This window comes from Hemicordylus capensis, chromosome 3, assembly GCF_027244095.1.
Source record: "Hemicordylus capensis ecotype Gifberg chromosome 3, rHemCap1.1.pri, whole genome shotgun sequence".
Classification (NCBI taxonomy): domain Eukaryota; kingdom Metazoa; phylum Chordata; class Lepidosauria; order Squamata; family Cordylidae; genus Hemicordylus; species Hemicordylus capensis.
Genome location: NC_069659.1, coordinates 337,877,706 through 337,905,493, shown reverse-complemented (window position 1 = coordinate 337,905,493; position 27,788 = coordinate 337,877,706). Strand labels below are relative to the sequence as shown.

At 45.4% G+C, this 27,788-nt stretch overlaps 1 protein-coding gene across 1 annotated transcript; it reads left to right on the top strand.

The window, feature by feature from the left end:
- Positions 1–292: 292 nt before the first annotated feature.
- GHSR (growth hormone secretagogue receptor) lies at positions 293–23,357 on the top strand. Its single transcript, XM_053310120.1, has 3 exons — positions 293–559; positions 3,541–4,435; positions 20,025–23,357. The coding sequence occupies exons 2-3, from the start codon at positions 3,670–3,672 to the stop codon at positions 20,330–20,332; spliced, it is 1,074 nt and encodes a 357-aa protein (XP_053166095.1). The 5' UTR covers positions 293–559; positions 3,541–3,669; the 3' UTR covers positions 20,333–23,357.
- The last annotated feature ends 4,431 nt before the right edge of the window (positions 23,358–27,788 follow it).

Genomic DNA, 27,788 nt, shown 5'->3' with positions numbered 1-27,788 from the left:
GGCAGGCGAGAAGACTGCCTGAATGAATGGGAGCCTGCCTGCTAAGCCGTGACTCTTACGCCTGACACACTCCTCCCGGTGGCACCGCCCCCAGCAGCCCCTCCGAACACATGGCAAGTCCGCTTCGTAAACCCGACACCGGCTCTCCCTGCCGCGCTCCGCGCACTCGCCTCCTCCTACCCCCTGGCGTCGAGAGGCAGCAGGCGGGCAGCAAGACGGCGACTCGCCTCCCGGTTCCTGCTGAGGACTCTGCTGCTCCGATGCGCGAGAGCGGGCGGTGATCGGGGGATCCTGCTCTCTGCCCAGACAGCCGGGCGGGCGCCGACCAGAGGGCGGAGCGGGGCGCCCTGGGCTGCTGCTTGGCCCGGCGGGTTGCCGAACTCCGCGGCAGTCCTTCCCGGCGGCGGGCAGCTGCGGAGCATGGCCCAGGGAGGCGGAGGGGAAGTCGCTGCAGGTAGAGGCGCGCTGGGCGCGGAGGCTGGCGGCGGCGCTCTGAGAGGCTGATCGCCCACTGCGGGGACTGCGAGAGGCTCGACTCGGCTCCCGCCTTTCCAGCCAGGTGATTTTTTTTTTTAAATTTTATGACCATTTTCTTCTGATTTGCTGCTTCTGCTTCATTGCGAATTGGACAGCTGCCCGGGCTCAAACCTGCCTGTAAGTCTCCGCCTGCCCCGAAAGTCCTCTGTCCTCTCTAGATTTCAAATTCAAGAGCATGGCTGGATATTTCTCGGTCAGTGGACCCAAGAAAGGCACTCTGCACATGCTCCACGGGAGTCCTAGCTTACTCTAGATTTGTGGGTGGGGTATAGTTGGGAATGGAATAGCACTCTGCACATGCTCCACGGGAGTCCTCGCTTACTCTTGATTTATGGGCGGGGTATAGTTGGGAAGGGAAAGGCACTCTGCACATGCTCCAGGGGAGTCCGTACTTACTCTAGATATGTGGGCGGGGTATAGTTGGGAAGGGAAAGGCACTCTGCATATGCTCCAAGGGAGGCTCCTTTTCTCCTAGATATGATTGTGGCACAGTTTCCAGCATTTTATCCTGGTACCAAAAGCAGGTTCTGGAACTGAGCCCTGGAAAGAACTGTCCTTCGGCGGCTCAGCCGGGCACAGGCTTAACGGCCAATTGATCTGCAGGACCGTTTGTCTGCCTTTGCTGTTAATTAGTTACTGATGCTCAGCTGCCTGGTGGAAGGGCCAGAAGTGTGCAGGGGAAAAGTTGCTGCTCTGATATAAACGGAGGGAGAGAGATGGATGGAGACGCAGAAAGCTACGCAGCAGGAAGGCATCGCTGGTTGATGGGGACGAAGGACTGGAAATCCTTTGTTTGCTCTTTGGGGGAGAAGCCCTCTTCTGAATCCAGAATAACCAACCCCTTACAACATCACAGACTCTTAACATAAATAAATAAATAAATCACAGTCAGAGGGGTTTAAGGGTGGGGTGGCTTCCCCGTAATGCAGGGGTTTCCAACTGTGGGTCCCCAGATGATGTTGGAATACAACTCCCATCATCCCCAGCCACAATGGGTGCGGGGAGGTAATGGGAGTCCAACAACATCTGAAAACCCAAAGTTAGAAATTCCTGTCCTAGTCTTTTCAGTGCACATTAGCAAGCTCGTCCTATATTACCCATGTAATTGGGTAAAAACAGGAATTGTTTTTTGTAGTGGTGATTTGCATGCAGCTTGGCTGAATTGCTCGAGTCATCGCGAGCAAACCCCTTCTTTCTGCTCTCAGCACAACAGAGGGCTGAGCTGTACTGACCCAGTTCAAAGGTACTTATTCCCAAGCAAAAATGCAGGTTCGGATCCGGTGTGGGCATTACAGCTGGCATTATTATGATTTATTATACAGTATTTTGATCCCATCTTTCCTCCAAGGAGGTTAAACTGGTACACATCTTCCCCCACTCTCTCTTCTCTTCTCATTAAGAAATAGCAAAGAGATTCTGAATGACTTCACAGCAGGGGTTCTCAAGCTTCAGTCCTCAAGGGTACGAAGTTGTTGAACTACAGTTCCCATCATCCTCATCGTGTGACTGGGGATGATGGGAGTTGTAGTCCACCAATATCTGGGGACCCAAGCTTGAGAACCTCTGCTTTACAGGATGTGAGCAGCAGAAGGATTATTCTTTATTAGAATCAGGTAATAATATCAGGATCCTTGATCTTGTGCCTGGGTGGTGAAAGAATATGAAAAGCACGCTTTCTTTCTAAGTTACTTATTAATGACATCTCTACCCCACCCTTAGTTTTTCAAGGGGCTCAGGATGTCATGCCTGTGGTTATTCTCTTTGTAGCGGCCTCACAACAACCCTGTAAGGGAGGTTAGGCTGACAGTGAGTGACTGACCTAAGGGTACTCGGTGAGCTTCAGGACCAAACAGAGATTTGAATTTTTGTTTTCGCCATTCAAGCTCAGCCATCTACCCACTGTGCCACACTGTCTTTTGAATGCCCATGTAAGTGTGGTTTATGCTTTATGTGCTAGCGATTTGCACGCAGCTTGCCTGCATCATCTTGAGCAAAACCCTTATGTGTGCTTCTAGCGTGTCTATGGTCTGAGTTTAACAAGTGGAGCAGGTGGATTTGGTAAACAAGTAATCTTACCCTTTGTGCTGTGCTGTGCGTGCGTGCGTGCACATGCGTGGTAGGGAGCAAGTTGGACGGATTCTTCCAAATCTCTAATTCTGTGACTGATGACTGCAGCATTCAGCCATGACTTCCCCCATGCCATTCCCTGCTGATGGGGCAAAGAGGCACCTCTTAAAATAATGATTCTCTTTATAATCAGCGGCTGTAGAGTGACTGGCCCTGTCCAGCCCAGTATAGCAGCCTTCCTAGTGGCTGTTGCTGGTGTCTCCCTTCTGTGTTTCTGTTTGGACTGTGAGCCCCTTTGGGACAGGGAATCAATTATTCCTGCTCACTGGGCAACGAGGTGCCTTTTCATGGCTCTCTAATATTTAGCAAGAGGAGAGCAACTGTCCAGTATACTGTCTCTTCTAGAGGCTGCTGGCAGTGTCTCCCTTGTGTATATGGGCATGGTGGTGATGGGCTTGGGTTTCATTGCCTGAGTCATCTTGAGCAAAACCCTTATTAGTGCTCCTAGCATATTTTTAGTATGAGTTGCTCATAAATCCTTTTGGGACAGGAACCACCTTTGCATTCTTTTTTGTTGTGTGAGCTACTTTGAGGACATCTGTTGACTGGAAAGCAGGGTATCGATCGTCTAAATAATAGCAATGTATGAATGGGTCACCATAGATAGAAATTTCCCCTCGTGTATAATTAACATATTCAACAGCTCTCACCGAGTGTACCAAAATAATCTCATGCGAGCATAAACTAACCTATGATGAATGCTAACCTGCAATGTGGACGCAGAAGGAGGGCGATGATTATTTTGGAATCTTTTAGTTAGTTCCCTGCACAGGTGACCCTCGGCGAACATGCTCTGTCCTGGAGTGTTGCTTTCTCGTGGCTTTATCCATGCCTGTCTCACCTAGCTCAGCTTGTCATTGGCTTGTTTTCATGTAGACCTCCTGGATGTTCAACTCATGCTGAGCCACTGCAGTTGACTCCTCCACACCTCAGACATGACGAGCCACTGACGCAGCAGAGCATCTGAATCCGGCCCGTGCCCAGGAGGCCACTTTGTTCCTAGGGATGTACAACGCAAGCCGCTGGCAGCCCGGGTTTGTCATGGATTACGAAAACGAGACATGGCCGGACGAGCCCTTGCACCTCTTCCCTGTGCCGCTGCTCGCTGCCGTCACGGTCACATGCGTGCTCCTCTTTGTGGTCGGGATCCTAGGCAACCTGATGACCATGCTGGTGGTCTCCAGGTTCCACGACATGAGGACCACCACCAACCTGTACCTTTCCAGCATGGCTTTCTCGGACCTGCTGATCTTTCTCTGCATGCCCCTGGATCTCTTCCGCCTCTGGCAGTACCGGCCTTGGAATTTTGGGGACCTTCTCTGCAAGCTCTTCCAGTTTGTCAGCGAGTGCTGCACGTATTCCACCATCCTCAACATCACCGCCTTGAGCGTGGAGAGGTATTTTGCCGTCTGCTTTCCACTCCGGGCCAAGGTGGTGATCACCAAAGGCAAAGTCCGGCTAGTCATCTTGGTGCTCTGGGCAGTGTCTTTTGTTAGCGCTGGGCCCATCTTTGTCTTGGTTGGGGTTGAGCATGAGAATGGGACAAACCCCTGGGACACCAATGAATGCAGGGCCACGGAGTACGCCATCCAGTCCGGGCTGCTGACCATTATGGTGTGGACGTCTAGCATCTTTTTTTTCCTCCCTGTCTTTTGCTTGACTGTGCTCTACAGCCTCATTGTCAGGAAACTCTGGAGGAGAAAGAGAAAGGAGATAGGGCCAAAGACCTCCGTCAGGGACAAGTACAACAGGCAAACTGTGAAAATGTTAGGTAAGGATATCTTGGCTTATTCCATCCTGTGTCTGCTTGTCTTCTGTGGATCCAAGGCGTGTGGAATACCGTATTTACCCAAATCCAAAATGAGGTTTTCTCCCAGTTCTTTCCTGTTAAATATGGTGGGGTGGGGGGAGGTCATCTTAAATTTGGATTCCTTTTTCTTTTGGGTAAATACAGGTATAACTTGTATATAACTTCTCTTTTAAGGCATTGTCTTAAATTCAGAGTTGACTTTGATTTGGGTAAATACGGTAAGAGTGATGATGGCATCTCCTTTTGGATAGGCTACAGTTGGTGTAGGAATATGCAAGGTTTGGAGTTTCACAGAACACTTCTACCAGATGAAGGATTCTGTGTCAGCTAAACAGCTTGCATATTCTTACAATATCACAGACAATTCTCTAGGATGGAGGTAGCGTTGCACAACTGCGCTTCCACAGTTTAAAGCTGGAGTGGAGCAGCACTGTTCTGCAACCATGCCAGTGGTGTGGTAGGCACATGTAGCCGCATGGGTGGTGCTCAACTGCCTACATTTTGCTGCACAGCATGTCAGTGAACATTCTTACAGAACAGCATCATAGGAAGCTGTCATACTAGCCTACCTCACAGGGTTGTTGTGAGGATAAAAGCAACCATGTACACAGCTCTGGGCTCCTTCGCGGAAGAGCGGGATATAAAATGTAAAAAACCTGAAGCTAAAGCAGATGCTCTTCCACGGAGTGACAGCCCCATTCTGTTTAGGGCAAGGGTTCTCAAACTGGGAGGTCCCCAGATGTTGTTCGTCCCCTGCCCCAAGGAGAATATCTGACTGCAGACAGCATTCGCATGAAGTCCCCCATCCAATGGAAGCCAGGGCAGACCCTGCTTAGCAAAGGGGACAGTTCTTGCTGGCTGCTGCAAAGCCAGTTCTCCTCCCCAAACAGCAAGATCTCTGATCGCTTTTAAAGAAGTATTTGTGCTATTCACCATGAAAGGGAAGGGGGCATGAAGAGCCCAGGGCAGGGCCATCAGGACAGGCGGGACTCGGATCAGCCTTTTCCATGCAGTCTTTTGAAGCTGCCATCTTCACGTGTGCATGTGCTGTTAACATAGGCGCATAGCCAAACCCCTCCTGGATCTGGCCCAGTGCTGACTGAAATGCCGTGGCTCCTCCATGACAAACACTGCAGAAGAGCAGCACATATCAAGGAAGTATTGGGGAACTGGTCGCTTGCAGGGGACTGTAGTATGGCAGGGTTCGATACAGCCAAGCGAAGTATTGTTAAGTCCTATTGATTTCAGTGGAAGCCATTTAAGCAAGCGCATAACTCTTCTACAGAAATCAGTGGCTGGCATGAGGAGAATTGCTCAAAGTAGCCACGCTCAAGTAATGCCTTACTGGTCCTTTTAATTTCAGTGGGACTACATTGAGTAAATGTCCTCATGTCAGCCAATGGAATTTAAGAATTGGGGATCCAGGATTGGCAAGGAAAGAGTGCTCAGTCTGCTTTCTTCACTGCTGTATCTTTGTACGTTTCCTACAGTGATGTCAATGCAAATTCAGTGATGTAGTCCCCCCAGTGATGTAGTTGCAAATTCCGGAGTGCAGGCGCTTTCTATGGCAGGCGCTCTCTATGCAGCCATGCCCACCCCAACAGCCAGAGAAGCCGAGAAGTACTTGCGCTCCATCCCTGCACTTCCCCCACTGCCCCCCGCCACTGAATCACGATCACAAACCCACATAAGGAAAGCCTTACAAATCCCTTATAACAGAACACAATTGCGAATTTCTCCTGTTGCTTAAAAACATAGACACCCCACAATGCAACTAATTGATCCAGGATTTTAAAAACTCCCCATTATTTGTCTAGCAGGAGCTTTACAGTTGCTGTTCCATTTAAAAAAGCGATTAGCGACTCCCTTTTCTGATGAGAATGTCCAACCTCGCCAACACTGAGTGTTTCCACACACAAGAACTCTTTAGTGCGGTTGTGGAATGGTTTTCCCTCCGCGAACTGCAAGTGGAATTAAAGCGTAGCTGCCAAGCAGCATTTAATACCTGGCGTAGCTGCCATTGAGCAAGGCAGGTGGGGGTGGGGATGACAAATGTCTGTGGGCCGCTGAAGGTGGGGGGCCTGTGGGGCAGGCGACAGCTTGCTCTTTGCTCTCCCTCCTCACTCCTCTTTGAAGAAGGTGGGGTCAAACATCACTTTTTGTCCCAGGGCGAACTTGCTTGAATACAGCAGGATATTAACTCTCAGTGTTCTTCCCTATATCCAAGACCTTTCTATGAAGAACTGCTTCGATAGAGGCAGGTGAGGCAGCAGGGAGTGGCAGGAGCCATCTTGCTATGCCACTGAGGCCCCATTAAACTGCCCCTTGAGGCAACCACCTCACCTCGCCTCATGGAAGGACTGCCTTGGCCTTGTGAAAGAAACCGTGGGTGCTTCTCTCTCTCTCTCTCCTGGTGAGAATGTGTATTCTCATGTGCTAACTGGGAACTCTGCATGCAGCTTCTGCCTTCTCAGTACTAATCGTGTTGTTGCAAATTGACTCTCTTTGGATTGGGGGCCGGTGAATCTAGTTGCAAAGGTGGGGGAAATCGGAACATTAGTGCTGTGCTATCGTTGTTGTTGTGTGGAACTTCAACCACCTCTTTCTCTTTCAACAGTCCCCCGACTCATCTTGCACTGTTTTTGAAACTCTGCCGAGTTTTGAAAACCGGTCTCAAAGTTTGGTGCAAGAGCAGCTGAAAGTAAAACTTGCCATTTCAATACTACTAAAAACCCTCTGTGTGTGTGTGCGTGCGTGTGTGTGTATATACACACACACACGCCTTGAGCATAATACCTGACATCATCTCAGCAAGAGCATCCAACGGTGCTGGATACACCATCAAAAACATTGTATTTCTGTCACTATAGATACCTCACTTTTCCAATATCATCACCAGAGCAGCTGGAGAAGGCGAAAGCTGAAATACACATTGCCCTTGCCTTATACATATATTAAGTTATGTTAATCCAAGAAGCTGTTGTGCCTGTGTATGTATTTATTTATTCGGTTTATATACCACCCTTCCAAAAATGGCTCAGGGCGGTTTACATTAAAACAAAACAATTAAAAATCAATTAAACAATTAAAAACAGACTTTAAAATGCCATAAAACAATTAACAGTTAAAACATTCAAAACAGTTTAAAAATCCTGGAAAACCAGGTTTTAAGTTAAAAACATTTACAACAAATTAAAAACTCTGGAAGGCCAGGCCAAACAGATAGGTTTTGAGGGCTCTCCCAAAGGCCAATAATGAATTCAAATTACGGATTTCTGCAGGGAGTGCATTGCACCCCCCAGGAGCAACTACAGAGAAGGCCCACCTCTGAGTCGCCACCAGACGTACTGGTGGTAACTGGAGATGGACCTCCTCAGATGACCTTAATGTGTGCTTGGGATCATGCAGAAGAAGGTGCTCTCTAGTGCAGTGCTGAAACGTGTCACCTGTGAACCTGGGAAGTTCTTATGTCAACCATGAACTCACCAGGTAACCATTGACAAGACAAAGGCTTACATTCTGCACAGTGCCCTCCCAGTCCAAGAATGGGGTGTGCACACTAGTTCTGTGTGACTCAGCTGTGACACAGCCTACCCTCACTGTTAGCAAAGGCAGAGAGGCTCTGTGGCTACTAAGGGCTGCATCTTCGCTGTAGTGATGATTCTCCCATCATTTCCAATGGGGGAGTCATCGCTACAGGGATGACACAATCCTTGGTAGGCATGGAGCCTCTCCATCTTCACTAGCAGGGCGGGCGGGCTTTGGAATCTTATGGAGCCAGTGTGCATACCCTATTCTTTGATTGGTGGGAATCCCTCAAGGATTGGCCTAGAGTCTCCAGAAACTGGCATTACTCTCCAAGTGACTATTGGGAAACAATCCTAGAGATTTTAATGGCTTGATGCAGGAATGGGGCTGCAGATCAGTAGTAGAGCATCTGCTTTGCATGCAGAAGGCTTCAGGTTCAGTTCCTGGCATCTCTGCTTGGCTGAGAATTATTCTTCCCTGAAACCCTGGAGAGCTACAGTCAGTGTAGGCAATACTGGGCTAGATGGACCAATAGTCTGATTCCGTATAAGGCAGCTTCCTATGATCCTATGCTATTGTGAAATAATATCTGGGGGAAAGTTGGAAGAAGAAAAAAAGAAGAAGTATCCAGGAATGGCTTCAGACATAATGAAAAGTATTCAGACATAATCTTCAATATAACAACTCTGGCCTGCTGTATAGGGTATTGATTATTTATTTATATAGTGCCAAACATGTACATGGTGCTTTACAAAGAGTGGAGGACAGGTGTTGTGTTCGACCTTGCAGCCTTTCATGTTTTGTTAATTAGAAGTTTTTCCAGTGGGGATCCTGTAGAGCGTGGGGGAGGGGGGAGCCAGAAAGAAAATGGAGGAAAAGGAGGAGGAGGAAAAATGGCGTTCTGTCTGAATAAAGCTTAGTAAAACAAACCTAATCATAATAAACATAAACAACATCTGACTTAAGAGAGATGGCTAGGAGGATGGAAAATGCTCTTCACTGTGCCAAATCCCTCTCCTTGGTACCCCAAACCAAATTCCTGGAATCCAGGCTATTCAGTCTAAATCCTTCCAATCCCAATATTTTTGTATGGCACTGCCCCAGAACATGGCAGCACCAGAAAGGAGGAGCTGTCGCCAGGGCCATCCGTAGGCTGGAGTGACTAGGGTGATGCCTCTAGCCCTACAAGGAACTACATCTGCTTTACAAGAAACTGCATCAGATCTGCACCTGCAGCCTTCAGACACGGACACGGAGGTTCCCCATTGCTATTCACTGCTGTCCTGGAATACAAAGGATGTATTACAGAAAGGAAAGTGTATGTGTCACAAAAAGGAGTTTCAGTATTGGGCTGCAAACATCAGAAAGACCTACAGATCATGTTAGACCCAAATAACACGGAACCCATATTACAGACGATGGAACATCCACATGCTGATATGATGGCTGATTTCTTGGATGTTTTTGCTGTTACTCCTGGCACCGCCATACATTTCAAACATAAAATTCAGCTAAAGGCAAATGTAATACCCATATATCACAAAGTGAGGAACATACCCATAGCATTGTGCCAACCATTTAAAGAGGAGCTTTCAAGACTACAGCCTGCTAACATAACAGAACCCATTGATTCATTAGAATGAGTCTCTCCTCTTGTTTTTGAATCTAAATCAAATGGTGCACTTTGGATGTGTGTAGATTTAAGAGATGTGACCTCTAACTTGATAGTGGATTGTCATCCATTACCCAGTATCAATGAAATGCTGCCTCAGTGTTCACAACGCTGGACTTGTCTTTGGCCTATCATCAAATTCCTCTGCTCACACACTCGGTGACAGGGATGTGCGAGCCGGCCATTAGCCCTGTTTGGTTCAAATCTGGACTGGATTCGAACCGACCCGGCCTGGGCTAGGCCTCAGCCTAATCCGTCCTGTCCAGTTTGACCAATGAGCTGGGCCGAACAGGGAGGATTCCAGTGAAGATTCCCCTTTACAAGTACAGGGTGATTCCCTAACCTAAGGGACGGAGAGAGAAAAGGTACTTTTAACCTTTAAAATTCAGGTGGCAGGGGAGCTGTGGTGATGCAAATAGCCTCTGTGCATGCATGAACATGCACAGAGGAAATGGCATCTGCATGTGTGCAGAGGCCTGAACTGGGCTGCAGCCGACCCAGGTTTTCATTTGGGAGGCCGATGGAGGGGTTAGAGGAGCCCCTGGTGCTGCAGCCAATGTCATTGCCCCTGCTGCCCCGCCATCTGAATTTTAAAGGTAAAAAGTACCTTTTCTTTTGCCCCACCTCAGGCTAAGGAGTTCCTTGTACTTGTAAAGGGGAATTCTCACCAGATTCCCCTTTACAAGTATACCCCTGAGCCTTGTATACCTCTTGTATACTTTACAAGTATACCCCTGTGAGTCGGTGGGTTGGTCCAGTTCAAACATGGATCAGCTCTCCACTTAGCGGGGCTGGTCCAGTTTGAACTTGGACTGTGCTAACCAGGCCAGCTCAATGTTGAGCCCAGATCGAAGCAATCCAGCTTGCACATCCCTACTCAGTGATGTATTTGTGACACAGAATATCTCAGAGTGGTGTAGATACCCAAACAGATTTGCTGAAAGCTATTTAGGAAGCACCGGAGCCACATAAAAAGAATGCACTTGGATCGTTTTTAGAACTTTGTATTACCCTAAATTATTTATTTATTTATTTATTTATTTAGCGCATTTTTATACCACCCTAACCCAAGGTCTCAGGGACAATTTGCCTCAAAAACTGCCATATTGCATCTTTTCTTTTCTTTTTTTTTAAAGAAAAGATTGTAGCATTTAACTGGGATGCATCCTGCAAGACTAGTTTTTAGCCTATCAGATCAGCCATTGCTGAAAGCCCTGCTCTCACTTCTTTTGGCACCAACAGGTGCACTATTGTAATCACTGATGCTTCTGAATATGGGTTGGGTGCTGTCTTGACCCAGAAAAAAGGTAATAGCGAAGTTAGAGTTGCCTGTTCTTCCAGAGTGCTTACTGTATCAAAGAAGATGTATTCTGTCATTGAAAAATAAGCTCTAGCATGTTTCTGGGAGGTGAGACACTTCAAGACTGACTTGTGGTGCAGACAATTCTCTTTATAGTCGGACCATAAACCCCTATCTACTTTATTTACTAGAATAGCCAAATGGATCACCAGACTTATGGACTTTGATTTCCAGCTGGAATACCTGTCAGGTATTCGGAATACAACTGCAGATTGTTTATCTCAACTTCCACTTCCAGGCCAAGAGGAAGTGAAGAAGAAGAGGATGAAGGAGTAGTAATTGTACAAATAGCTTCATCCATTCGTGGAGTGATGTCTTCTGAGTGGAAAGCAGCCCTCAGTGCTGATAAAGTGCTGACTGAACTAATGGAAGACCATGCAAAAACTGGTTACCTGAACATCTTCAGTCATACATTGTAGGTGGCGAGTGAGCTGTCCCTTCTCAATGAGCTGGTGCTGAGAACTGATCGTTTGGTGGTGCCAGCCTCCTTACAAGCAAAAGTTATCAAAATTGTCCACCAAGGTTACCTGGACATGAGCTTGACTAAAAGGCGAATCAGAGAAAAATTTTGTGGCCAGGTATGGACACACACATTGAAAATGCAGTCAGGCACTGCATGGCTTGTGCTGTATGTGACAAATCACAGAAGAATTTTACCTTGACTCCAGTAGAGTATCCCAATGCTCTGGATATAATGGGGCCTTTTAATAACCAACCCACAAAACTAAAGATTTGTTATAGTGATGATGGATTACTATTCCAGGTGCTGACAACATTACTACAAACAAGGTGATCCAGTTCCATGACTGCAGTTTTTACGAGGGAAGGTCTTCCTAAAGAACTAGTGAATGATAATGAGACACAGCTAACCTCATTTGAAATGGAGCAATATTTGCATAATCATGGGATAAAATACAAGACTATTTCCTTCTACCATCCTTGAAGGAATGGCTCAGTGGAAAGAATGAACAGATTAGTGAAAGAAAGTTTACAACTGGCTACTACGCAACAACAACCCTGGAAAGAGGCGATCTGTGAAACTCTACTTGCTTATCAAACTACTCCTCATTCTGCTACAGGAAAATCACCATTTGAACTACTGAGAGGAGACAAAGCTACTACCAAACTTACCCAATAGCGTCAATTGACAGGGCTTTCCATGCCATCTTACCCTAATGATGCAGGGACTGGGTAAGGGAGAAGCAACAAAAATATAAATGGTATGTGGATCAGAAATGGGGTGCAAAACAGCAAACGTTTCAGGTGGGGGACTTTGTTTGAGTATGGCTGCCTTGTAAAGTGAGAAAGGGATGTTCCCAATTTTCTGGACCAAAAAATATAATCAAAATCCAAGGAGATTCTGCCATATTGGATGATGGAAAGCAATGGAACAGTTTGAGACTTTCAAGCATGCATGCTATGAGACAAAGGGGAAGGGAGTCTGATCACTGTAGAGGAATTTGATCTTGCCTCCAGTTTTGACCTCACAGATGAGGCTGATGAAAGTGATGGAGAATCTTCAGGAAACAAATCACTAAGAGCTCCTGTGCCAGAGACCCCAAGAATTAGGAGAAGGGTGTGTGACAGGAGAGCACCTAAAAGACTTAAGGACTTTGTCGCCAAATTTTAAATAAATTAAATTCTGGTAGTTATAAAGGGGAACGATATGTTGTATTCTGTCTAGCAGTCCTTTATGTTTTGTTGATTAGAAGTTTGTCCCAGTGGGGATCTTGTATAGAGAGAAAGTGGAGGGGGCTGGTGCCAGAAAGAAAGGGGCGAGAAAGGAGAAGGAGAAAAATGGAGTTGTTCCTGAATAAAGCTTAGTTAAGCAAAGATAAGATTACTTTATGTTTATGGGGGAAGCAGCTATAAAACAAGAGGTCCCTGCCCCAAGGGGCTCACAATCTAAATATTGACACAAGGGGCCGTGGAGAATGGAGAGGGAAATGGAGAAAAGGGTGGATCGAGGAAGAATATGGAAATGTTTCAGTTACATGTACTTAAGGTAACTTACAGTAGGGATGTGGGGACAAAAGGGTTGGGACAAGGCTTCATGGAAAAAGTGGGTGTTAAGAAGGAATTTTAAGTAAGAAAGAGAGGAGGCATCATGCAGCTGTCCTGAGAGTTCCAAATATAAGGGGAAATGGCAGGCCTAAGGCTGAAGTTGTTTGTGGGAGGAGTGAAGGAGCCCTTAGACAGTTGACAACTATAGTCCTCAAAGTGCTTTATATAGAAAAATAAATAATAAATAAGATGGTTCCCTGTCTCCAAAGGGCTCACAATAAAAAGAAAAGTAAAAGGAGACTGCAGGAGCTGGTCCCCCCACCCCTGGCAATGGTTGCCTAGCACCCATTGTCTTGGGCTCAACCTCTGATATCAGTCACATGGATTAATTCATTGCTGCGACAAAATATTTAATAAGTGTATTAAAATTCATCCGAGTGTCTTGTGGCACTTTAAAGACAAATTGTGGCTCCATCTTTCATGGGCCAGAGCTCTTTGGGTCAGAGGCACAGGTGGCCCTGAAGAGTTGCCCCAACGGCCATGGCCCATCTTGCTGCCCTCTTGGGACCCTGATCATCTGCTGTCTGACAGTGACTGCCTCACCTTGCCTCATGAAAGGCCGCCCCTTTCATCGTTTTGCATTTTGTGTATTGGCTTGTTTCGCCCAGATGTACTGCGGTACAACAGAAATGATTAGACTCTTTCCCCTGGAAATATGAAAACCCAACCACAGAGGGTCAAAGGAGACTTGACATGGGAGTTCCGTGAAAGAGCCACGGTGGGGCAGGAGCTCGATAAAGCCCCACTTCAGAGGGAGGGGTATTTAACACTTTGCTCCAGTCAGCCCCCTGAAATGGATGCTTCGCTGCAAAGAGGGAAATGTTTTGTGCCAATACGTTCTCTCATCCATGGCTGTTAGCATCTTCAGGGCAGAGAGGAGCAATTTGGATCCAGGGCTCATGGGGGGGGAAATGGTTAGGATGTTTTTCAGTTGGAGGCCACTTTGGCAAAAATCCTCCAGCGTGCACACAATTTCCCACCAAATTATCTTCAGTGCAGTGCAGTGCTTCTCTCTGTGCTGGGGAAGGGGGTCAGTGGAGGGTAGACCCTTTAAGAGAAACAGAGGCCTGACAAACCCCCAGCGCCATCTTGGAAGATGCACTAGGGATGCTGGAAAGTGTAGGTCTTCCCAGAGCTCTACCCACTAAGCTCTATGGTGAAAACCCTGGGAAGGACTACATTTCCCAGAACTCCATGCACATGTTCCCAGATGGTGCATGGTCTGAGAGGACTCTTAAAGGAGCTCCAGCAGTGCAGGGGAAAGCACAGTACTGGGTGATGGGAATGGTCATTGGTCACCTCTGCACAGTGCCAGGGGAGTTTGCGTGGAGCATGTGGCATTGGCTGAAGCTTTGCACAGGCCTAATTAATAATTAGGGAGATGAACTTGCGAACGATGGGAGCTGCCATTGGCTTTGCAATGAAGAACATTGAGTGAGGTCCTCTTCTGCCTGTGCTGTCCCCTATGACTGCTTTCTTTCTTTCTTTCTTTCTTTCTTTCTTTCTTTCTTTCTTTCTTTCTTTCTTTCTGTTTGTTTGTTTGTTTGTTTGTTTGTTTTTGCAGGGGGCGGGGGAGAAAAGAACCCTGTAGTTTTGATCATGGAACTCCACATCATGCACTTTGCCATGTGGCTTGGTCCTTGAAATAGTCGGAGGACTTAGGAATACATGCATTTCAGGGCTCCTTATAACAACTTGAACACAATATTCCAGCCAGAAGGCAGGGATGTCTTCAGAGCAGGGGGGACAAGCCCCCCCCCCCGCACAAGGTTTGCTCCACACCTGACTCCATTTCTGTTTCAGAAATCAAACATGAGGGATACAACTCGCCCACCCAGAAATGTACTTTGCCCTTTCCGTTTGCTTCCCTCAATTTTTTTCCAGATGCTACCACGGCTGGAAGGTTTATATAATGCACAGTATCTCTTTATTACACCTGTTTCCCCCCACCCCTTCTGCTGATGTTAGCAGTTCTTTGTCCTAATAGATCCAATTCAGAGTGCTTTAGTTGCACTCCTCTGCCCTGGCATAATGTCACTCTGCCCTGTGCTTCTCATGATCAATTGTACTGCAGAAAATATGTACTTAAGAGGGGGCGTATGTTAAAGTAACCCTAAAAGAGGGATGTTCTGGAGGGTTTTTCGCAAACACTTGCAAGTTAACAACCCTCTGTTTTTTCCCCTCAGCCTCTTTAAAAATCCATAGAACAAAGTGTGTTTCAACATTATTTGTGTTGTGTCTGATTTTTTCCAATGTGCACTCAGCTTTTTAGCTTGGAGGGAGGGTGGCAGAGCAAGAATGGGTTTTCTTCAAAAAGATGAAATTATCTGCACTGGAGATTCACCTTTGGATGCTTCTACTTCTACTTTAGAGCTTATATGGGTGACAACAGGGCCTGAGACACAGACCAAATTTCTCTTGAGTAAAGTAAAGTGTGCCATCAAGTCGGTGTCAACTCCTGGCAACCACAGAGCCCTGTGGTTGTCTTTGGTAGAATACAGGAGGGGTTTACCACTGCCTCCTCCCACGCAGTAGGAGACGATGCCTTTCAGCATCTTCCTATATTGCTGCTGCCCAGTATAGGTGTTTCCCATAGACTGGGGAACATACCAGCAGGGATTCGAACTGGCAACCTCTGGCTTTCTAGTCAAGTCCTTTCCCTGCTGTGCCATTAGGTGGCTTAATCCTGTTGAAATCAAATAGTCCTTCAGTGTAACTAAACTACGGAGAAATAGTTTGGATGCCAATCAGGGTTGTTGTTTTTTAGTGGGGATATTCTGGCTATAGAATATCTTCTCCAGGTAAGTTGGCTGGTAGTGGTTTTACCATTAAATTAAATCTATTATATATTTTGAAGAGTTTGTGAGTGTGTTCATGCTTTCTGATTATCTACTGATAGCAACTTTTACATACACAATCCTGCCACTGATATTAGCAGAATGAACTACTTTTTACTCTGGAATTTGCAAGGGGAAAGGTTTAATTTATTAAAGAAGAAATACTGAATACAATCACCAGATTTTAACTGTTATTGTTCTGATCAGAATTGTTAGACTCAATAATCAGATCAATAATTCAAAAATGACCTCATGCCCCCCAAAGCAGATTAGCTTTCTCTGATTCAAATTTCCTACAATTCAAATTGACTATATATGGTAATTATTCAATAAAATGAATAATGTTTGAACTTGACATCCTACAAATTGCAAAATGTTGTTTTACTCCTGTTATGCAAGCACATTAATACAACATTATTTTACTTATATTGATTATATATTTTGAAGAATTTGTTTGTGGATTGGTTTGTGCGAAATAAAGCCACACTTCACAATTACCTACAAATACCAAACTTGGTATAAACAATCCTGCCACTTAAAAGTAGCTGAATGCACTACTTTACACTAGAATATGCTGGGGGAAAGCTGTAAATAACATTTTAAGATGTAAAATGACTTTACCCAATCAACAGCGGCCTCACCTTCTAGAGTTAGATAAAGACCTTTTGATTCTCCAAGGCTTTCACCAACGGATTTATGGTGATTGCATCTATTGTCTGTTTCTGATTTTATTTTTTTTGTATATACATTGCTATAGCATATAAATATTTTCTAGGCAGTTCATTAAAGGCAATGGCTGATATTCAGTCCAGTGTTATGTGTCCTTCGGCCATTGTGGCAGGGGATGATGGCAGTCATAGTCCAACAACATCTGGAGACCCAAGATTGAGAACTCCAGGCTTAATCCTTCCCTTGTCCATCATTTTTCTCCTGCAACCTGGGGAGAAGAGCTGGTCTTGTGGTAGTGAGCATGAATTGCTCACTTTGCTAAGCAGGGACTGCCTTGTTTACATTTGTATGGGTGACTATCTGTGAACACTGTAAGATATTCCCCTTAGGCGATGGGGCCACAGTGGAACAGCATCTGCATTGTAGACCAGGGCTGCTCCACTTCAGCCCTCCTGCAGTTGTTGGCCTACAACTCCCATAATCCCTGGCTATTGGTCACTGTGGCTAGGAATTATGGGATTTGTAGTCAAAAAACAACTGTGGGGCCTAAGTTGAGCAGGCCTGGTGTAGACAATACTGAGGCAGATGGACCAATGGTTTGGCTCTGTATAAGGCAGCTTCCTCTGTTCCTAATGGTGATGTTTTTGGTTATTCCATTCCTTGGTCCAGGCCAGCTTTTGAATGGGGCTTTAGTTACTGGAGCAGAGAGCTGGGGCTAACAAACAGCCAGCAGCAAGAGCACTGAAAAGGAAGGACTCTGCACTGGCCTCTCTGTACTTAATATCTCTTTCATTCTATTATATTTATTCTCCTGGGTGTGCCTTGGAATGTGCGTCCCAGCACCCAGCTGATTGGCTGGGTGACAGAGGCACCTGATTGGCTGAGGTGCACCCAGGAGAATTGGTGGCTGTGTGGCTGTGGAGGCAAGGCGGCGGTGGGCCAACTGCGGTGGTGGTGGTGGTGGGCCAGGCCGCAGCGGCAGCGGTTGCGGTGGGCCCGGCCATGGAGGCAGCACCTTGGCCGCGGTGGCGGCACTCGGCCCAGCCAGAGACTGGGGCAGGTGGTGGGGGGAGAGGTAGTCGGCCCCAAAGAGCGCACAGATGCTCTGTGTGTGGGTCAATTGGTTAAACTATTAATTTTCCTGATTCTACACCACTGCTTTGTCCTTGCATAGCGCAACTCTTTCACTTGGGTTCTATAGCAATCATATCTCCCCTTCATCTTTTCTTCTCCAGACTAAACATATCCAGCTCCTTCAACCATTCGTCATAGGACTTGGTTTCCAGGCCCCTCGCCATTGATAATCAAACTTGAGCCTTACCCACCAATTTACGCCAGCTCTTTAGCACTTCAACAACATTAGAGGAAATGAGCTACGCAAAAGATTATTAAACTTATTTATTAAAATATTTTGCCCTCCTGCTTGTGAATCCAAAGGAGGCCTCCAAGGTGGCTTACATCAATCAACTTTAAAATTACAAAAAGAGTAGATGAAAATGCATTAAAAGCAAAAACCAAAACAGAGAGACACAGCAACAGAGCACCACAAGGAGGAAGAAATGGAGCTAAGCTCAAAACATGGTGAAGCAAAAAGATCCCAACAATGTGCCAAAGTGCTAGTCAAGAGGGGCCAAATGGGCCTTCAAAAATTAGGGAGCTCCACATTCTGGGTGCTGCAACCAAAAGGTCCCTGTCCTCCATCATCTGTGATTTGATGGTTCTGAGGCACAAGAACTGGTGACCTCACTGGGCAGACAGGGGCATATTGAAGAAGGAGATTCTTTAAATACCCTGCAACAAGGTGAATGAAACCTAGAATGAAATTCCACATTTGAGAAGATGGTACAACAAACTGTGGGGTTTAACTGTATTAAATGAGATTGCTTGGTACCTTTTTAGCTGTATTAAACAAAATTGCTCAGATTAAACAAGATGATATAATGTGAATACATTTTAGTACATGAGCCAGATGGAGTGGTCAGTACTAGGGAGAATGCTCATTGTGCTTTTTGACAAGGAATATTATTTATTTATAATTTATGTATTTGTTACATTTCTAGACTGCCCCATCCAAAGGCTCTGGGCAGTACACAACAAGTTTAAAAAACATAAAACCAAACACCATTTAAAACACACTGCTTAAAACGATATAAAAACAATTTTTAAACAATCCAGAACCATTAAAAACCTATTAAAATACTTTAAAACAATTTAAAAATCTTGGAAGGCTAGGCCAAACAAGTAAGTTTTTAGGGTTCTCATAAAGGCCAACAGCAAGCCCTAACTGTGGATATCTTCCAGGAGTGCATTCCATAGGCCAGGAGCAGCTACAGAGAAGGCCTGGCTCCAAGTCGCCACCAGACATACCGGTGGTGGTAACTGGAGATGGACCTCTCCAGATGACCTCAACATGCGATGGGGATCATACAGAAGAAGGTGTTTCAATTTAGACAGAATTCCGAGGGCTTTGGGAAGGGTTGAACAGACAACGGGCAGAAATACATCTCTAGAGATGGAAAGTAGATTATTGTATTACAATACGTCCAGCTTTCAGTGAGTTATCATTCTTTCATTTTCCTGATCACCAGGCCTGTAGTGGCCAAATTTACAATGGTGTGATGGTTTAAACACACACCAACTAACATCACATTTTATCGATGTTAGAGGAGTGGAAGTGACAATTGACAAGAATGTCCTCCAAAGATTACTCCATGGAGAATATACAACAATATCATTACTCATTGTTACTCTAACCTTGACCCTAACCCTTGCTATAATGTTACTCTAATCATTTGGAGGTTAGGGTAAAAAAGGGTTGATAATACAGAGAAAGCTATAAGTGCCAATAAAGCTATCACCTATTTTCCATCTCTAAAGGGGAATTAGGAATAAGGAGCAACATGGGAACATAAGAAGCTGCCTTATACTAAGTCAGACCATTGGTCCATATAGTTCAGTATTGTCTATACAGACTGGAAGTGGCTTCTCCCAGGCAGAAATCTCTCTTGGCCCTATCTGGAGATGCCAGGGAAGGAACCTTGAACTTTCTTCATGCAGGCATGCAGATGTTCTTCCCAGCATGGCCCCCATCCCCCTAAGGGATTATCTTAGTGCCCACATGTAGTCTCCCATTCAAATGTAAACCAGGGTGGACCCTGATTAGCAAAGGGTATAATTCATGCTTGCTACCACAAGACCAGCTCTTTTCTCAACATAGTTCTTTGCCTCTGCTGTAGTTCTTTTTTTGGTCTTTTGTGGTTTTTGGTAGCTCCAGTGAAAGTGTGTTTGTTTAGTTCTGTTTTATTTGTTTGCAGTATTGTGTGTTGTAATACATATAAATCTATATAATCTCCTGGAAATTCCATGGTCATTCCAGTTGCCTGACATACACATCTTTCTTTCTCTCCTCTCTTCGTGTAGCGGTGGTGGTCTTTGCTTTCATCCTCTGCTGGTTGCCTTTCCACATTGGACGTTACCTGTTTTCCAAATCTTTTGAGGCCGGATCTTTGGAAATAGCCGTCATCAGCCAATACTGCAATCTAGTATCCTTCGTCCTCTTCTACCTAAGTGCTGCCATCAACCCAATCCTGTACAACATCATGTCAAAGAAATATCGGAAAGCAGCTTACAGATTCTTTGGGATCAAGCCCACCAGGAAAAAGAGGCTCTCAGTGAATAAGGAGGGTGGATCTCACACTTGGACAGAGTCCAGCATCAGAGCAACATGACAATATAAGTGTCACGACTTTGCTGTCAAAACAAAAGCCATAACCAAAATGCAAAGGTATTCAGGTTATTTCTTCCCATGGCTGGAAGTGGCTGAAATTTAAAATACAGGCAGCTACGGAAGAGAGAATCTGCAGAGCAGAGGGGATGCTATTCAAGGAGATCTGTGTTCAGTAATCATCACCCGAGATGAAATAGCTCCCCTTTTGTCATTTCTTGGCATCTGTGTTTCTATACCTATAGACCTTGGGGAGGGAGTTGCTTCTGCCATTCGTAGCATGTAGGACATGAGCTAACATAATGCTCATGAAGAGGGCTGGCCATTACTGCTATGCAGCCCTAGCGGCAGCACTTGTGATGCAGCAACCAATGGAAGGGATGCTCCCTTCTGTACGTCACATGTTGGTATACTGTGCTTGTGTTGTACAGGTATTGCAGGAGTTGAACAAAGGAAATGTGATGTGATGCTATAGATGAGGGAAGGCGACGAAAGCAGAGTTGAGAAAGGTTTGAGTGACACAGATGTCCTCTTCCCATTTGAAAGACCCCATTTGGGTGGCAGAATCCTGGCATTAACAGAGGGAGACTCTCACCCACACTTAGGAACATAGGAAGCTGCCATATACTGAGTCAGACCATTGGTCTATCGAGCTCAGTATTGTCTTCACCTAATGGCAGTGGCTTCTCCAAGGCTGCAGGTAGGAATCTCTCTCAGCCCTATCTTGGAGAAGCCAGGAAGGGAACTTGGAACCTTCTGCTCTTCCCAGAGCGGCTCCATCCCCTGAGGCGAATATGTTACAGTGCTCACACGTCTAGTCTCCCTTTCATATGCAACCAGGGCAGACACTGCTTAGCTAAGGGGACAAGTCATGCTTGCTACCACAAGACCAATTGTCCTCTCCACACTGCTATGGGGCAAACTCTTTTAATCTGGCATTAGTCAGAGTGGGATCAGGACCCACTACATGTAGCTACTGAAGGAACAGGAAATGTGTGTGTGGAATCCAGAGTGCCTGGGGCTAGATATGAGGGTAGGATGTGTAGACACATCACCTAGTGGTGTGAAGGAGATGCACCATCTACTCTAGATGGAAGAAGTTGAGTGAGGCACCTCTGTGAGTGGATGAGTGGGTGAAGGAGATCTTGCTAGGATTGGACAAGTATGATGCAGTGCCAAGGATGTCCAGGATCCAGTGGTGGCAGGGGGTGGGGGAAGAGGGAGATGTCAATATCTTGCCTAGTCATCAAAGTGTCCAAGGATGGCTCTGCTCACACAAATGCTTCAGGAACATCAAGAGATCCCATTGCCTGTCTACATTTGTTGTTGAATTTTCATAGTGAAGAGATGCAGCTACCTTGTATGCAACAGCCAAAATGCTCTTCTCTAGAGAGCTTCTGCCTTTAAATGTAAGGATTAACAGAATGTCAAAATGGGCCAACATCCAGTCTAGTTAGTCATGTCAAGGAGGCTCCAGTGACTTCAATGAGACAAATTAGTCATGATTAACTTCAGTCCCATTGATGGGACTTAGCTGTGACTTAATCTGGGTGTTGCCCATGGAATTTAAAAAAAGTGCCAGGGAAGAGTGTTAGCAGAGCCGCTTTTGTTTTTAAAATCGCTATATCGAAGCGAGCTTTGTAGATTTCACCATCATTATGGTTGAGAAGAAATGGATACGAAGAAAAGACTGTAATTATGTGTTGAGTATTCAAGCCCATTGGCCGACATCCAGGCTAACACTGTGCTTGCATCACAAATAAAGTTGCCCCCGTGCAAGAAGATTGTGAATAAGGGAGATGTTCAGAACTGTACTCATGCATTCTTGATGCATTCCATAGGTTGTGCACAAGGATCAACGTATTAGCTCTAGCCCAGACATAATGCGACTGGTTAGTGCAGCAGCCTTGTGCTAGCAGAACATATTTGTACCAGCACAAAGTTAGTCAGGATGTTGGGCAGAATCCTCTACTCAGGACAAACATTTTTTTAAAGACTGTGTAGGCAAAGGTGGCTGTGAAGTACCATATTTACCCGAATAGAAGGCGACTCTGAATTTAAGACGATGCCTAAAAAAATATAGGTTAAATACAGATTATGCCCTTTTTTACCCAAAAGAAAGAGGACTCTGAATCTAAGACGATCCCTTCATATTTGAGAGGAAAGAACTGGGTGGTGGGGACCACATTTTAGATTTGGGTAAATATGGTACACTTAGGGCTGATTCACACACACAAGTACATCATCTGATGATTCTTTATGATGGTGACTTGCAGGGAACTTGTGAAGAGTCTCTGAAGGTAATTGTGGCCCAACATGATAGGAAAGCTCTCTTGATGGTATTTGCTCTATGCTGACTGATTTATACATACTGTATCTAACTGAATCCAAGACTAAATCCTCCCCCCACCAAGTTCTTTGATGTTAGAAATGGCGGGGGGCAGGTTGCCTTAAATTTAGGGTCCTCTTCCATTTGGGTAAATAGTCTAACCCTATTTTTAACCCATATTTTTAAAGTGGGGGGGTCACCTTAAATTCAGGGTCATCTTCTATTTGGGTAAATACAGTACAGGCCATTATTTGATGCTGTGATGAACATGCATGTGGAATCTCACCCTTCCAGCAGGTGGAAGTGGCAAGGATGAGGCACACCAATAGCTAAGCATGCACAAGGTTGCAAAACCTGATGCCACTCCAATATTGCAGGGAAACTATACTGATGATACATTGAAATGTACATTGATGTATGAAGTACACATGCCAGAAGAAGTGAATGCTACCAAGAGCAACCGTCTTAATTTGGGTCACCCCAGAAGCAGGTATGTAGGACAACTGGAATCAATTGCACCTAAAGAACTGTGAGGAAAACCTGAAGAGATGGACCTTTAGCTGTGCACTTACGCTTTTGGGCAAACTTTCTTGAACTTGTGGGGTCACATTGCTTGTGTTTGGCAAATTGGTCCATTTCCCCCCATGTCATCATTCCCTTTTTGTATTTCAATAAAAGTATTTGTTTTTGTTAACATCTGCCAGAGGGTTAGCCTGTTACTTTGTTACAGCAAAACCAAGGAAGACTCTTGTTCGGATTATAGGAAATTGCCTTATACTGAGTCAGACCATTGGTCCATCTAGCTCACTTTTGTCTACACTGCCCAGCAGAGGCTGTCCAAGGTTTCAGGCAAGAGTCTTTCCCAGCCCTACCTGAAGATGCCAGGGAGTGAACCTGGAACCTTCTGCATACAAAGCAGATGCTCTATCACTGAGCTATGGCCCATTCCCAAAGGTGGCATACATGGGTCTCTCATCCAGGTACTGACCACTCCAAGACCTGCTCAGTTTCTGCAAAGTAGATGTATCATGTGCCCTTAGATCATGTTCTGGGACTTGAAATAATAAATTGGCAGAGAATAGTTTCAGTCCATCAACCGCTAGGTCAGGCCTGCTCAACTTATGCCCCCCAGTTGTTTTTTTAACTACAACTCCCATAATCCCCAGCCACAGTGGCCAATAGCTAGGGGTGATGGGAATTGTAGGCCAACATCTGCAGGAGGGCCGAAGTTGAGCATCCCTGCTCTAGGTTATGGGACCAGCATACTTCTGCTGCACCACTTTGCTTCACATAAGAGACTGTTAAAGATTAAAAGATTTATTGTGGCTCAGGAACATATTTTTGGGTGGCCCAGGCAGCTGCAGAAGCAAGGGGAGATCATCCCCCCCGCTGCATTGCCACCACAGCCTTAGTGTGGAACACAACATTGTTCAACTGCACTAACATTATGTTATAATTTAATGTAATTTTGTGAACATAAGAATAGCCCTGCTGGATCAGGCCCAAGGCCTATCCAGTCCAACATCCTGTTTCACACAGTGGTCTACCAGATGCCTCTGAGAAGCCCACAGGCAAGAGCTGAGGGCGTGCCCTCTAGGGCTGTGCACAAACTGGTTGGAGCAGTTCAGTCCAAATTGGAACAGAATCTGGACCGAAATGCGGGTATTTGAACCAGTTCAGTCGAACTGATCAGCTGGTCCGGTTGGTACAATGAACCAGCTTGAAATTTTTGGAGCAGATCGCGACAGAACCTCTCAAACTGGCCGAGTTCATGGCAGTCCAGTTCACTATAGAACCAGTTCTGCACATCCCTAGTGTCCCCTCTTCTGCTGTTGCTCCCCTACAATTGGTATTTAGCGGTATCTTGCCTCTTAGGCTGGAGGTGGCCTATAGCCCTCAGACTAGTAGCGATTGATAGACTTGTTCTCCATGAGTATGGAGTATCTCAACTGGAATTGTCTATCACATCAGGCCTCCAATTTTATTTATTTATTTATTTATGTGATTGATTGATCGATTTACATACCGCCCTTCCAAAAATGGCTCAGGCTAATAAAAATGGCTGATTTCTCAATGTGCAGTCTTTGTGAACACATGACTTAAAAATCTAAATCCATGCAGTTTGAGCAACCTCTGCATTATATTTTACTTGTATTACTGGTCCCCCAGCCGCCCCACACCCTTTTTTTGGTCCTGAATTGATGGTTTATGTGGTCCAGTACACCCTTGATCCTGAAATTTCTGATTAAGAGGATTGGCTGTGTGAACTTTTAGATAATGTGGCTGTTTGGATGTAACGTGAGCTCAGAAGAAGGCAGCCATTATGGGCGAAGACTACTTTATTGTGTAACAGGAAGAGACTTCAACAAGAAGTATAGGCAGGAAGAAGGAAGTGAAAACTACTGGCTGGTCATATTAGATAATAACAGAGAGCAGAAATCTGGGCTTTTGTGGGGATATGAGATTTGCAGTTTGCATGTGATACCCTCTTTGCTAAGGCCCTGCTCTCTACTCAGCATTAAACCTTAGACTCCTTTCTCATGGACACAGCAGTGGAATGCATTTTCACGGCACCTCCTCAGATGTGTGCCTTGTGGAAGGCTTTTGCTATAACTGTGGTTCTCCACCTTGAGGTCCCAGATGTTGCTGGATTTCAACTCCCTTCATCCCCAGCCACAATGGCCTGATGGGAGTTTTTTAGTCCCACCACATCTGGGAACACAGTACTGGGAACCCCTATGCTATATATAGGAAGGTCTTCTAGAAGACCAGCCACTGAAGAAAAACCAAGAAAATCTTGCAGTCAGGCATGTCCTTAGGGTGGGGCGACCAGGGCGACCACCCCAGGCCCTGCAGGAGAGCAGCATGCCCTGCAAAAAAAGTGACCTTTCTCCCCTCTCCCAGCTTGACCAATCCGTAGAACTGCAGCCTGCAGGAACCATGCGCAGGCTAGCCTGCTATCCAAAGGCTCCCTGCACAAGAGCTGCTACAGCTCTCTTCCCAGGATGGACTCTCAGCTGTTAGGTGGGTGGGTGGGGGTTCCAAAGGCTTCTCTGCTGGAGCAGGCCTCTCTGAAGGTCTCCCAGTTTCCTGAAGCTCTCTCCAGCCAGGAGGCAGAGTGGCCAGTGCTGCCCACCAGAGCGCTGGGCACACCCTCTGTCCTCCCTGCCCTACAGCCCTGGGCTGTACAGAAAGCTTGTGCCTTCCTCCTCCTTCTCAGAGCCAGCAACAAAAGATATGGGATTTCCCTTTGTTCATAATTCCCCACCCCCTTGTATATTTATGGAATGGCTTCCTATAGGGCTTTGATATCGGGCACAGATATAAGACAGTGTGGGAAGGCTCTGAATATTGAAATTGAAATGGATTGGACAAATTGCTTATTTTTAAATATTTTTTGAATTTTTAAAAAAAATATCAAAAAAGTCCTACAAGTGGACTTGGTTTCCCCAATGTTCTCTGCATCCAGGAGATGTGCCTTTACCCTCAGGAGGCCCAGGAACAAAAGCAAACCACATGAAAGTATGCTTGGGGAGATCAGTTCTGTACATTATGCCTTCACACTCTTTATGGAAGGCTGTGTGTATTCAGTCATGTGGAGAAAAGGTGGGTTCTAGGGAACTTTTGTATATTTGCATTATTTGCATCATTTATTCTGCTTCTCCTTCATCGTGGAAAGGAGCGATGCCACTGCAGGACACTAAAGCTTCAATACTTGCTGACTGGAAATCTGCAGTCCCGCCCCCCCTTTCATGGATTTCATCTGTCAGTATCCACACACTTCCGATCCTAGTAATTCATTCATTCATTCATTCATTCATTCATTCATTCATTCATCATATTTTTGTACCACCTGATATCTATATATCTATATATAGACAATGTACAAAATTTAAAATATTTTAAAGTCACAAATAAAAATACATGACAATAAAACAATAGAATTAAATTATTAAAACAAATTATTAAAATAAATCCCCCTTTCAATACCAACCTTTGCAAGTGTTGAGAGTGGTGTGGGGCATGGCTAGGAAGGAAGATTGCCTCTCTTCTTCTGCACAGGGACATATGGAGCAAAGTGTTCTCTCAGCCATTTTGGGATCTATCTATCTATCTATCTATCTATCTATCTATCTATCTATCTATCTATCATATTTTTATACTGCCAGATATGTACATCTCTAAGCGGTGTACAAAATTTAAAATATTTAAAAGCCACAAATTAAAATACATGACAATAAAAACAATAGAATAAAATAATTATTAAAACAAGTTTTTAAAAATTATTAAAATTAATTCTAATTAAAAGCCTGAGAGAACAGGAGGGACTTGAGGCGCTTCCTGAAAACAAACAGAGAAGGAGATGCTCTTATTTCAGCAGGGAGCATATTCCAAAGCCCTAAGGCAGCCACAGAGAAAGCCCGGTCCTAGGTCACCACCAAACGAGCCGGTGGCAACCCTAACTGGACCTCTCCATAAGATTTTAACAGACGGGATTATGACAAAGGAGGCACTCTCTCAAATAGCCTGGACCCAAGCCATTAAGGGTTTTATAGGTAATAACCAGTATTTTGTATTTCCCCTGGAAACATATTGGCGGTCAGTGCAGTTCTTTTAGAACCAGTGTTACGTGGTCCCTTCGTGTTGTTCCAGAGACCAATCTGGCTGCTGCATTCTGTACCAATTGTAGTTTCTGGACTATGTACAAAGGCAGCCCCACATAGAGCGCATTACAGCAATTAGTCAGGCCTGGAGGTTACCAGCATATGTACTACTGTTTTAAGGCCATTCACCTCTAGAAATGGACATAGCTGACATATCAACCGAAGCTGGAAAAAAGCACTCCTGGCCACTGCCTCAACCTGATAAACCAGGGAGAGCTTTGGGTCCAGGAGCACTTTCAAGCTATGTACTTGATCTTTCAGGGGAAGTATAACCCCATCCAGAGCAGGTAGATCTACCATCTCTCAGGTCCCGGCCCCCCACAGTCAGTACCTCCAGCTTATTTGGATTTAACCAGTTTGTTATCCCTCATCCAGCCCATTACTGCCTCCAGGCAGGCATTTAGGGAAGATATGCAATTTCCTGATGGGGTCAGCATGGAGAAGTAAATCTGGGTGTCATCAGCATA